This window comes from Benincasa hispida, chromosome 9, assembly GCF_027475165.1.
Source record: "Benincasa hispida cultivar pf3 chromosome 9, pf3_genome.v1.1, whole genome shotgun sequence".
NCBI lineage: Eukaryota > Viridiplantae > Streptophyta > Magnoliopsida > Cucurbitales > Cucurbitaceae > Benincasa > Benincasa hispida.
Genome location: NC_143486.1, coordinates 50,829,717 through 50,840,984, shown reverse-complemented (window position 1 = coordinate 50,840,984; position 11,268 = coordinate 50,829,717). Strand labels below are relative to the sequence as shown.

At 30.7% G+C, this 11,268-nt stretch overlaps 1 protein-coding gene and 1 long non-coding RNA gene across 10 annotated transcripts; one reads left to right on the top strand and one right to left on the bottom strand.

Annotated features, from left to right (window-relative positions):
• Positions 1-3,983: 3,983 nt before the first annotated feature.
• Positions 3,984-4,899, bottom strand: LOC150033886 (uncharacterized). Its single transcript, XM_090318007.1, has one exon. It carries the CDS (start codon positions 4,800-4,802, stop codon positions 4,152-4,154), a length of 651 nt encoding a protein of 216 aa, XP_090174133.1. The 5' UTR covers positions 4,803-4,899; the 3' UTR covers positions 3,984-4,151.
• A 2,372-nt stretch (positions 4,900-7,271) lies between these two features.
• LOC120085171 (uncharacterized) lies at positions 7,272-10,710 on the top strand. 9 transcript variants are annotated; one of them, XR_005483833.2, is made up of 5 exons: positions 7,274-7,875; positions 8,050-8,168; positions 8,620-8,672; positions 8,908-8,964; positions 10,331-10,710. It is a non-coding gene; the product is annotated as an uncharacterized LOC120085171 (long non-coding RNA). The 9 variants fall into 9 exon arrangements; XR_016532468.1 differs by having other exon boundaries at positions 7,278-7,875; positions 8,054-8,168; XR_005483832.2 differs by having other exon boundaries at positions 7,735-7,875; positions 8,098-8,168.
• The last annotated feature ends 558 nt before the right edge of the window (positions 10,711-11,268 follow it).

Here is an 11,268-nt window from a genome sequence, read left to right as displayed (position 1 = left end):
ACAAAAACTTAAAGGAAAGGAAAATAAATGAAGGAGATGCTTTCTTTTCGCCTTTTAGGGAGCAAAGAATCCAATCAACAAAATTATACATTAAAAGGAGTGTGTAGAGTTTTATGTAAACAAACCTCGGTTTCTATGACCAAGGATTAAAATAGGTTTAAATTCTATTTTGGTCAATGAACTTTGAATCTTATTTTATCTTGGTTCTTAAACTTTTATAAATTTTTATTTTAGTCCTTAAACTTTTAAAAAATATTTATTTTGGTCCCTGCTATCATGATTTTGTTGACTCTTAAACAAAATAATGAGATGACTTGTATTTTTAGATGACTAAGAAGTCAAATAAGTTATTCACACTAAAAAATCTAGGCCGGTTTCAATTTTAAATCACATGGTAATTAAAGCGATTTTCTATAGAAGAACTCAGTCATTTTATATTCAAGATTTTGGTCGTTCAGTATTTTGGCGTGTTGGTTGTTGGTATTTTACTTGACCTTCATTTAGCTCAATACATGCTAGACGCAATTTGATCAAAGAGTTCTCAAAATCTTAATAGTATGAACTAAAATAAACATTTTTTAAAAGTTTAGGGACTAAAATGTTTGTTCTTTAAAGTTTAAGAACTAAAATATAACAAGATTCAAAGTTAAACCATTAAAATATGTGGTGAGATGTTGATATATCCATAAATCGAAGGGGGCTTGATATCGATATTAAAGATCCTTTGATATCTCCATTATCTTTTATAAATGCACTTAAAACATAATAAATATCATCCATTTAATTCAATATGAACAAAAATACTAAGAACAAGATCCATAATTTTGTTTGAAAATAAAAAGAGCTTAATTATTAATCTAAATAACTTTGATATTTACATCGATATTTTAATCCTTGTCTAAAATCTTTTCCTTAATAAAATTTAAAAAGAAAAAAAGTGTATGACCAAATCGATACCCCTACCTCTTTTAGAGTGAAATATGGACCAACCCAAACTATACTACACAACTATGGAATAATAATTCCTTGGTTATCATTACTACTTCTATACCCTAACATTGAGCCCCATTGGAATAAATTTTTGAGTACTTAAAAAATGTGTTTTTAAATGTATTTCTTTTACTACTTAAAAAGTCATTTCAAATCAACCATCTATTAGTGTCAAACTCAAATAAAAATTATGATTTTACTTGTTTGGTTACACATTTTTATTAATTACTTGTTGTTCCTAGTCGGAAGTAGTCTAGATTCTTGTTTGTTTTTTCTTTTATCTTAGGAGTTGTTTGGTTTAAGGGTTTTTTTTTTTCTTTTCTTTTTTCTTTAATGAAATTTGACACATGTATCGGTTTAGTTTGTCAGTGTCAATTGCCATCTAGAAAAACCTCACAACAAATGATTCCTTATAGTATAAAGATAATTTCCATAGAAGAAGATGAAGTCAAAACGAAGAGGATGCAAATTTCAACCAAATGAAAACAGGAAGAAAAAAAAAAGGTGAAAAAACACTCCAATTAGAACAATGGGAAGGTTTTATTTCTTAGACCAATTGTAGGGTTTCTACTATTCAATCCGATCGAGAATATCACCGATAAAGCACATTATTTATCACTATATTTTAACCACATATAAGATGATTACTAACATTTCAACTCAAAAGATATCATTTACAACATTATTCACAAAATTGGTTTGATATATCATATGCCATCTAAATTTAGACAAATGATTTAATGCATGCCTTCAAATTTTTACACATTCGATATCATAATAATTTTTTGTCGTCATTTTAATATAAATATCTCCTAGACTTTCTTTTTTTAGTCGGTTCCTTCTACTTGTAGACAATTTTTATTATTATTTCTTTAATTTTAGTCTCTTTACTTTCAACGGTCTACTTTCAATGAATCTTTAATATGGACTATAATATCTGTATATTGTTAACTTTTCCAAAAAGAAAAAATAATCAATATTAGTTGTTTTCCTTTTAAAAATTTGGAAGCACATTCACATTGTATCTTTTCTTGCCTGAAAAGTATTATTACTATTTATCCAATTTTGATAAACAATTATAAAGACTAATTTTAAGATTTCTGAAAAGAACAAAGACCTTATATTTAGATATATGAAATTGTAAAAACTAGCATGGATGAAAATGATAGTTTAACTAAGCAATACATGTGTATAACTTGAAAGTTTGGAATCTATCTATCTTTGTGCATATATCACTCTAATCACACCAAAAAATAAAAATTGTAAAACGAAGAACAAAATTTACCACGTGAGAAATGAATTATGTTTGAACAATAAATATAGGTGTAGCCCACGATTTATCTAGCTATTTTTCTTTGAAAGATTTAAGGAATTAGCCTATTACATAACCAATATTTCACAAATATCCAAAAATTTAGTAATATTTCATAACTAGATTTCAACAACATGTTGAGACATTTTTAACATTTCGATAAATTCTCTCTCATATTTTAATCTAGTAATATTTTAAAATTAAAAAAATATATCATTTCTGAACTTATTACTATTAATTATATACGGATTTTATTTATTAAAATATCATTACCACTCAACAATAATTTTTTGAATATTTAATTCTTTCTTTATTAACCTCATTTTCGAATTTTGACTTTTTTTTATTATTTATTAATTTTGATCGATATTCATTTAATGTAGGATATTTAAAATTAGTATTTCCTTTATTTTAGGAGATTTATTTTATTTTCTTCCATATTCCTAATTGAAATCAATCAACTCTCCAGATCTCAAATACATGTCGAATATATAGAAAAATGTAAATATACATTGCATTTACCATTATTTATTTTTTTGGTGTATTAAGAAGTACATTGGAAAATGTAAATATACACTGTATATCTTATTGGGTATATATAAAATGATATATTAAACAAATTTTCTTGTACGCATAGTGATCAGATATATAATACTGTATATATCAAATATACCTTTTCTCCTTGGAAGTTTCTTACCGTTTATTGTTTTCATTTATGAGAGTAATAATTTTTGAATTATTGGAAAAACTTTATTTACTTGTATAGGTTTAGAAAATAATACTATTTTGAGAAGTTCATAACTACAATAAATTTCTCCTACATACTTCTTTTTGTATATATAAAAAAGTCAAATGGTAAGGAGGTTGTTTGACTCGACTTTTGTGTATATTAAATTATTCATATACAAAATAATTTAGACAATCGTGTAATTAAACCTATAATGTTATATGTGTTGAAAACCTTTTTTCTTTTTAACCTTTAACCAAAATTCTTGTGAGACGACAAACGTTCATGATGACCCACCCTATTGGAATCACAAAAAGTCTCGATTTCCTTCACTTTATCGTACACACATTGAGAAAACAAAAAAAGTAATCAGCTCCCATGTTGTTAATCAGCACTTACACAAACTTTTTCAAAATTTTCAAACAGATAAAAGGTTAAATTTTTATATATAAAAAAAAACCTAACAATATCCTTATAGTTTCAAATGTTTCGATATTTTATAAAAATTGGCACCGGAATGATGCGTCAAATTTCATTAAAGAAAATGAAAAATTGGATCACTAGTCACCACTCTATTTTAAGAGAAAATTTTTAGTACTCCACGAATATGAAAAATTTTCAGAGTGAGATTTTTCCATATCGAAAAAATTCAATATAACCATTGTTCATTATGATAGTAGTATGTATTACGCTAGTACTAATTAAACATATTAATACGAAGTCCACTAACATTTACGAAGACAAATTTAAGTGTGAACAAAAAAGGTATGATATTCTAGTAATATTAAAAAAATTTCTCTATTTTAGGTCATGGCTAATCTTTTCGAGTCATGATTTATGTCTAGAATTTTAAATGATTTTGGTAATTTTGAAAATTTACTGAAGTTGATAAATAACTTTAAAACTTTTGAATGTATAAGAACATTTTTTCGAAGTGATGACAAAATTTTGGGATTTTTGTCTGCTGATAAAAATGCTCTAAGAAAATATCATCATTATCAAATTAAGAACAAAAACAGTTAAAAAGAAAAGAAAAGAATGAACAATAATATCAGATTACAGATTGTTAACGAACATTATCGATTCAACTTCTCAGATTTTGTACCTGAATGTGATCTCCTTTCAATTGCAAACAGTGGAAAATCGATTGAAACCTTTGGAAATATCGATCTCAATCAAGTTATCTTCCTCATTGATGTCTTCCAAAAGCTCCACAAATCCGTGTTGCCTCAAAACAGAATCCGGTAACAAATCAGGCAAACACGTTTCAAGATTTTGAATCGCATTCGAATTAGGAAGAAGAGGAATTTCGATCAAGCTATCATCGTCTTCAGAACTCGAATCCTCAGACAACGGAAGAATCCGAGTCAGTTCATCCAAATACATCCAGAGATCGGACTTGAAATCTCCACTTCCTAATCCACCGTTACTATTGCTGCTGCTACTACTACTAGATTCATCATCGGAAGTAAGCTCTTCTCCGATTTGCGCGGCGGATTCTTCTTCCGGTGTCGTTTGAGGCTTTTCGTCGAACAGGTGGTCAGCGGCGGAGGTATGAAGTGAATCGGATTTTTTCTTAGCGAGGAAGAGAGTGGAAGGGATTAGAAGAAGAAGAAGGAGCGTGAGGAAGGAAGGGGAGAAACGGAGAGTGAGGAAGCAGATTGAAGCTAGAAGAGTTGAAACAATGGCGAGATTGAGGCGTGATTGTGTGAAAGAAGATGATAATGATGATGATGAACAGAGTGAAGAGCAGTGGTCAGTGAACTTTTCCATTGTCGGAGGAAGAGAGAAGGTTGAAGGAAGGAGTCGGAAAGTGAAATATAACCCATGTGGGCTTTGTGCCTTTTGCTTTCTCCATTTTGACGACAAACCTTCAATTTTATTTTTTTTTAATTTTTACAATACCTAGGTGAGGGAATCAAACCTCAACGTCGAAGTTGATAGTACAAGTTTAATATCTAATGTTCATGTTGAAAAACTCTACGTAATAAGATGGTTTGGTTTACGGTGTAGTTTTAGGAATTGAGAACAATGAGATTGAATATAGTTCAATTAGTCCAAACATCTTTCCTTTTTAGGATAACTCACAAAATAATGTACAAACATAAAGTTGGGAACTTATTTCAAATCATTATGCTTTTTTTTCCCTTTCATTTTAAGCCAAAATACACGTTTAGTTTTAGAAGTTTCAAAAGTCATATTCTTGTCATGAGGTTTAAAAAACGATTCTCCAATGAAAAAATTTGGTCAAAACAATTTACCACATTGTTTCTCTCAAAATTATAAGTGATTGAATTTGATACTATTAACAAAATGACATGTTACAAATTAAAATTAAAGATAAAAAAAAATGGTAAAACCTCGTTTTATTATGACTGTTATTTGTAGAAGTGCTTACTCATACGTTATGCGGGTAAGTAAGATGAGAACCAAAGTTGCTATATTGATAGTGATTTGATATGGATTCTCGTGTCCATCACCTTGAAGTACAAAGAATTGAAAGTCTATGAAATTGCAAATGTTAGTTTGTCAATTTGACATTATAATGAAGGTGAAATATAAGTTGGACTATGAAACTCCTCCACAATACATAAGGAACGATGAAAATGTATTTTATTTTTTTTCTTCCTGTAAGGATCTTTCAAGAGTTCAACTATTTTTAACAATAAAATCAAACCATCAACAAAACAAAACTCGAACAATAAATTGAACAATGTGAGTGATAGACATGCAAGCGTTGATATACAAAATACAAAATCATTCCAAATGTATCCAGACAAATGGATGTTATTCCATGATATGAGAGTGGTTCACCATCAATATTGCCACTAGACAACAACACAAACCCATGAAAATCCTCTAGTAGGCAACGTGATACCAAGCATTATTATGGCAAAATTGATGCATGAGACTCAAACAAAGCAACTTATGGAAAATGTAAATGTTGAAAATGAGACAAGCTAGCAAGTGAACCAAATTATTGTTGAGAGGATGAGACACTTTAGAAGTTGGATCATCAGTACCTATTGAACGCAAATGAGACATGATTTTGCATGACCATTCTTCATCGGGTGAGGAAGTTGAAGTAGACCAACTATTCTTTCTCAAAATAGACTTGAAGATAAGGTTATCATTTCTTGCTACAAACAAAAAAATTTGAATTTCAAGTCAAGATATCAAGGGTGGGTTTGTATAACGTCCGAGGTGTTGGTAAGACTTGTCAGTGGCGACTTCGTGCTATCAAGTTACAAGGTTATGATATATTCAAGATCACAAAATATTTAAGTATGCACACATGTTATGTTGGTATATTTTTAAATCACAATCACTTGTAAGCAAGTGTTATGGTTATTGGAAAGATGATCAAAGACAAGCTCAGTGTAGGTCATGTATATAGACCTTATCATATTATTGAAGATATGAAGGAAGAGTACAATGTAAACCTAAGTTATGATGAAATGTGGTGTGCAAGGGAAATAATATATGCTTTTGTTGAGGGGTTTTCCAGAAGACTCGTATACCATTCTCCATGCTTATGGAAAAGCCTTTGAAGATAGAGAATTCAGATACAAGTTTGAGATGAAGCTAAAATATTATGTGCATTTTAAGTATATGTTCATGACATTATGGTCCATTTGAAAGGTAAGTACAAAGGAATCATGTTGGTTGATGTTGTTATGGATGATAACAATAAAGTATAACCACTAGCATATGTAATTATGCACAACGAGACTGATCGGTAATGGTGATAGTTTGTGATGAATTTGAATACTACAATTGAGGAGTCTTATATTCAGTTATTGTGTTTTATTGTAGGGTAGCCATATCCTACGCCATTCAAGAAGTCTTTGCCATAGGATTTCATGCAATTTGCACACACCACCTAGAGAGGTATCTAGTCACAAATTTTAGGGACAAGGTGATAATTAATTTATTCAAGGATGTAGTTAGGGCATTTCGCATGATAGAATTTCAAATATACTGGGACCAATTTTTAGCCTTCGAAGTGGTGTTGTCATGAGTTATTTGAGGAAGTTGGGTTCAAAAGATGGGCACGAGTTTATCAAATAGAGAGACGATATGACATCATGACTCTAAAAATGTGAAGTGTTTCAAAAATTGGAATAAACTTGTAATTTTATGAATATTTTATTTGACAACAAAAAGTGGATTTTAGTTCACCCATTTTGAGATTATATGTAGTTGATTTGTTTTTAAATAGTTATAGATGTCCACTTTCTCATGGATAAGGATTTTCCGTTTAGGTGGGAAAGAGAGAGGGAATGGGGGATTTTTTTTTTTCTTTCTAAAAGCTAAATGGAGGCGGGGTCGGGGAATGTATTTCTCATCTCCTCCTCCGCCCCGTAAAACTTTTTTTCTTATATTTATTATAATAAATTTATTGTTATGTTATTTATTTTATTATATAAATATTATATTTAACTATGTTTTTTTTTTTCCAAAAAAGAGGATCAAATGGGAGAAAAATTGTCTGCAAATGGTCCGATCACCGCAAATTTTCTGTAGTAAATCCCTGGGCGATCCCGTGAGAATTTGACGGGCAGTAACGAAATGGGGAGTGGGGAGTGGGTAGGCCGGCCGCCCCGTGCAGAATAGTGGTTGTTCAGTAATGTTGTTCCTACCCCACTCCCAAACTCCGAATTCAATCATTCGTGGTGATTTTCCGCCAAGGAAGAAATGTTGCTCTTTATTTCTCTCTCAATCGGAGTCTCTCAACAGCGGATTCAATCGTAGGCTCCATACAATCTGTAGCTTCCAAGTGTTGAATGACGCTGTTGTCGGCGTCGTCACCGCCATGCTCAATAACCAGTGTTCCAATTAAGAGGTAATTACTTTTGTTTTCATGTTCTCGCTTTCTCTATTTCATTCCTACTTCGTATACTGTATAGCAGATCCTGTTAAATCCTCCATTCTTACGCTTTCTTTGATTCTAATCACTGATTTTTATGAAATCATGCTCTAATACATTATCTAATTTGCATCTAAACCTCAATTGTAGAAAGTTTGTTGATTGTATCTTTATCAGCTTCCCGTGAATCTTTCTTAGACCATCGCTTCAAGCCTTCTCTTACACCTCTTATCTCAGTTCAGGCTCTATCGACATGCCGTTCCATATCGGTAAGATTGCAAGCTTCATTTTTCTTTCTTCATTTCCTTGTTTTAATCCTCTTTCAATAGGTTCGTTTTATCTTCTTTGTGACGTATGTCCGTCAACTGTTTGAGTAAATTCCACAATGAAAAAAATAGGAAAAAATTCTAGGAGAAATACAGAGCAAAAAGACTCAGTTGTTTTAATCTCTTGATTGAAAAGGTAGTTGAGAATGTAATGAGTTGAAGATATTTTGCCATAGGGAACATTAACAACTACCACGGAATGCATGAATACAAAGTAGGGTGAAATAGGATTCAACTTTTTTTTCTCTTGATTGATTTTATTTTCTGACTTTTAACTTGTTTAAAGTTGAACTAATTGTACAACTGTCTTATAGATGGTGTAGAATGTAGCTTGTAGAATGTCATTGTGAATTTTGTTCCTTCATGCTTACATTTGCACTTTCAATCACTGTAGGCTTTTGGCTTCACTCATTTAGTCTTCACGAGGTGTAGTGTCTCTGGATGAAGGTTTGCTTGCTCCTCTGATGGTTTATAAAACTAATTTCTAGTTTCTTGGGTGGGATTGTTGCTAGTTACTTCGCTGATTGGCTTTAAGCTTTCTCGTCATATTAAATTTTAGTTCCTTTTTTTTTTGTTGTGAATCTATGACATTGACCTTGTTTTTGTTTTCTAGTTGTAATCTTCTAAGGTTTTAACTGTAGTAATCTGTAGTAATTCATATATTTATTCTTTACCGGTAAAGGAGAAGCTGAAAGACTAGGAAAGGAGAAAGCATTTGCATTCTACATTGAAGCACAAGGTTAATAATATTATACTTGGATTATTGTCTGGGATATTAGATGTTCTCTTTTATTTATTTATTTATTTTCTAAATGTGATATGATTTTGGGAACATTTGAATTATGTTCTTCCTACTATATTTAGACTTGGGAATGAGGAAGGATTTTTACCTTTGTTTTCCTTTTCCAAAAAACTATAGGTTTAAATCCTATTTTAGTCCCTAAACTTTAAATATTGTTTTATTTTGGTCTCTAAACTTTCATAAACGTTCATTTTAGTCTCTAAACTTTTAAAAAATGTTTACTTTAATCCCTACTATTAAAACTATGTTAACTTTTCAACGGAAATGTGAGTGAGCTTGTATTTTTAGATGACTAGGCTCTAGATTTATTGAGTAAGATGAATATGAAGTAAAATACCAACAATCAACATGCCAAAATACTTAAAGACCAAAATTTTGAATTGAAAATATCTTTTAAATTCTCCCGCTTTGCCACCTTATTCAAAATTGAAACTCTAGACTTTTTTAACGTAGCTAATTTATTTGTTAGCCTAATCATCCCAAAATACAAGTTACCTCACCATTTTGTTAAAGAGTTAACAAAATCTTAATATATCAGGATTAAAATAAACACTTTTTAAAAATTCAGGGACTAAAACAAACATTTTAAAAGTTTAAGGATCAAAATAAAATAATATTCAAAGTTCAAGAACTAGTACAAACATTTTTAAAAGCTTAGGAACCAAAATATAATATTATTAAAAGTTCATATACCAAAATAAGATTTAAACCAAAACTATACTTAGACTTGGGATTAATGACTTTGAGTATATACTAAATTTAGGTTAAATTATAATTTCAGTACTGAACAAGTATGGTTTGGATCAAGATTTGAGGTTTTATGTACAGTCTTGGAGTGACTCGAGAATTACATATGTATTGCAAAGTCTCTGGCAATTAATTATTGTTTATTTACTTATAAGGTTGGATTTGAACTTTTTGCTCTAGGCATAGTTTTGATTTGGTCGATACAGTTTAATGCGAGGGAGAGATGGGAACTTGAAGGATTTTAGTTTTTGCTTTCTGTTTATGAATAAGCAATAGTGATACACTTAGCATTCTGGTTGTTGTTGTAGCTCTTTGAACCCACTTTTTGCATTATGGTTGCATGTTTCTTTTCTCTTCGTAAATTTAATTCGCCGAGTTCTTTGGAGAGTATTGGATCATGATTTGCTACAATCAATAAATATCTATTTTGTACTAGGGAGATCGACCTAGAAATTAATACTACATAGCCGATGAAAACATCTAAATGCTGAAAGATTTTCTTCTCTGTGCATCAATTCTTATTAGTAAGTTTATCATTTTAACTCGGAGATTTCAGATTCTTTTCCTGAATCATGGAAGATCATCAAGGCAAGAGGAGCTCCAAACCATCCATTATCAACGGCCTAAACGCTTCGGTTCAGCCGATCAACATTCAGATGGACAATCACTTGGTTATTGGGGAATCGGACATTATCACCAGGAAACAAACTGTAAAAGTCCGATAATCCTCGAGCGTTACACTATTATGAATCACTATGCTAGCCGCACTTCTGGAAGTAGCAACTTTAGCCATGTAAAACTCTTAAGTTTGAGAGAATCTGAATTGTTAATTGCATTTTAAAAGATATATATACAAGTGTACAAGAGTGACCTAAGTAGGAATGCATCAAAAAGACAATAAAGGACAATATAATAAAGATATTTACAATGATAAAATAACCCTAATATTAGCACTATAACACTCCCTTCCAGTTGGAGCATATATATTAATCATGCCCAACTTGTTATATAGATAGTCTATACGTGTTCCATTCAATGCTTTCGTGAATACATCTGCTAACTATCCTCCAGTCTTCACATATCCAGTAGATACCAAACCTTGTTGAATTTTCTCACGTATAAAATGACAATCGACTTCAATATGTTTAGTCCTTTCATGAAATACTGGATTGGATGCCATATAAAGTGTTGCTTGATTATCACATCACAATTTTGTTGATGTGGTGATATCAAATTCCAACTCAACAAGAAGACATATCCAAATCAATTTATATGTAGATTGTGTCATTTCTCAATATTCTATTTGGGAACTTTGAATGTGACACCACATTTTGTTTCTTACTCTTCCAAGAAATCAAACTACCACGAACAAAAACACAATTTCCTGAAGTTTATCTTCTATCTTCTTTAGATCCTATCCAATCAACATTTGAGAAAAATTCAATATTAGTATAATCATAATCCTTATATAATAAACCACACTTGGGAATAGCC

Coding starts and splice junctions, on each gene's coding strand:
- LOC150033886 (XM_090318007.1), bottom strand. CDS start 4,802: ATGGAAAAGTTCACTGACCACTGCTCTTCACTCTGTTCATCATCATCA.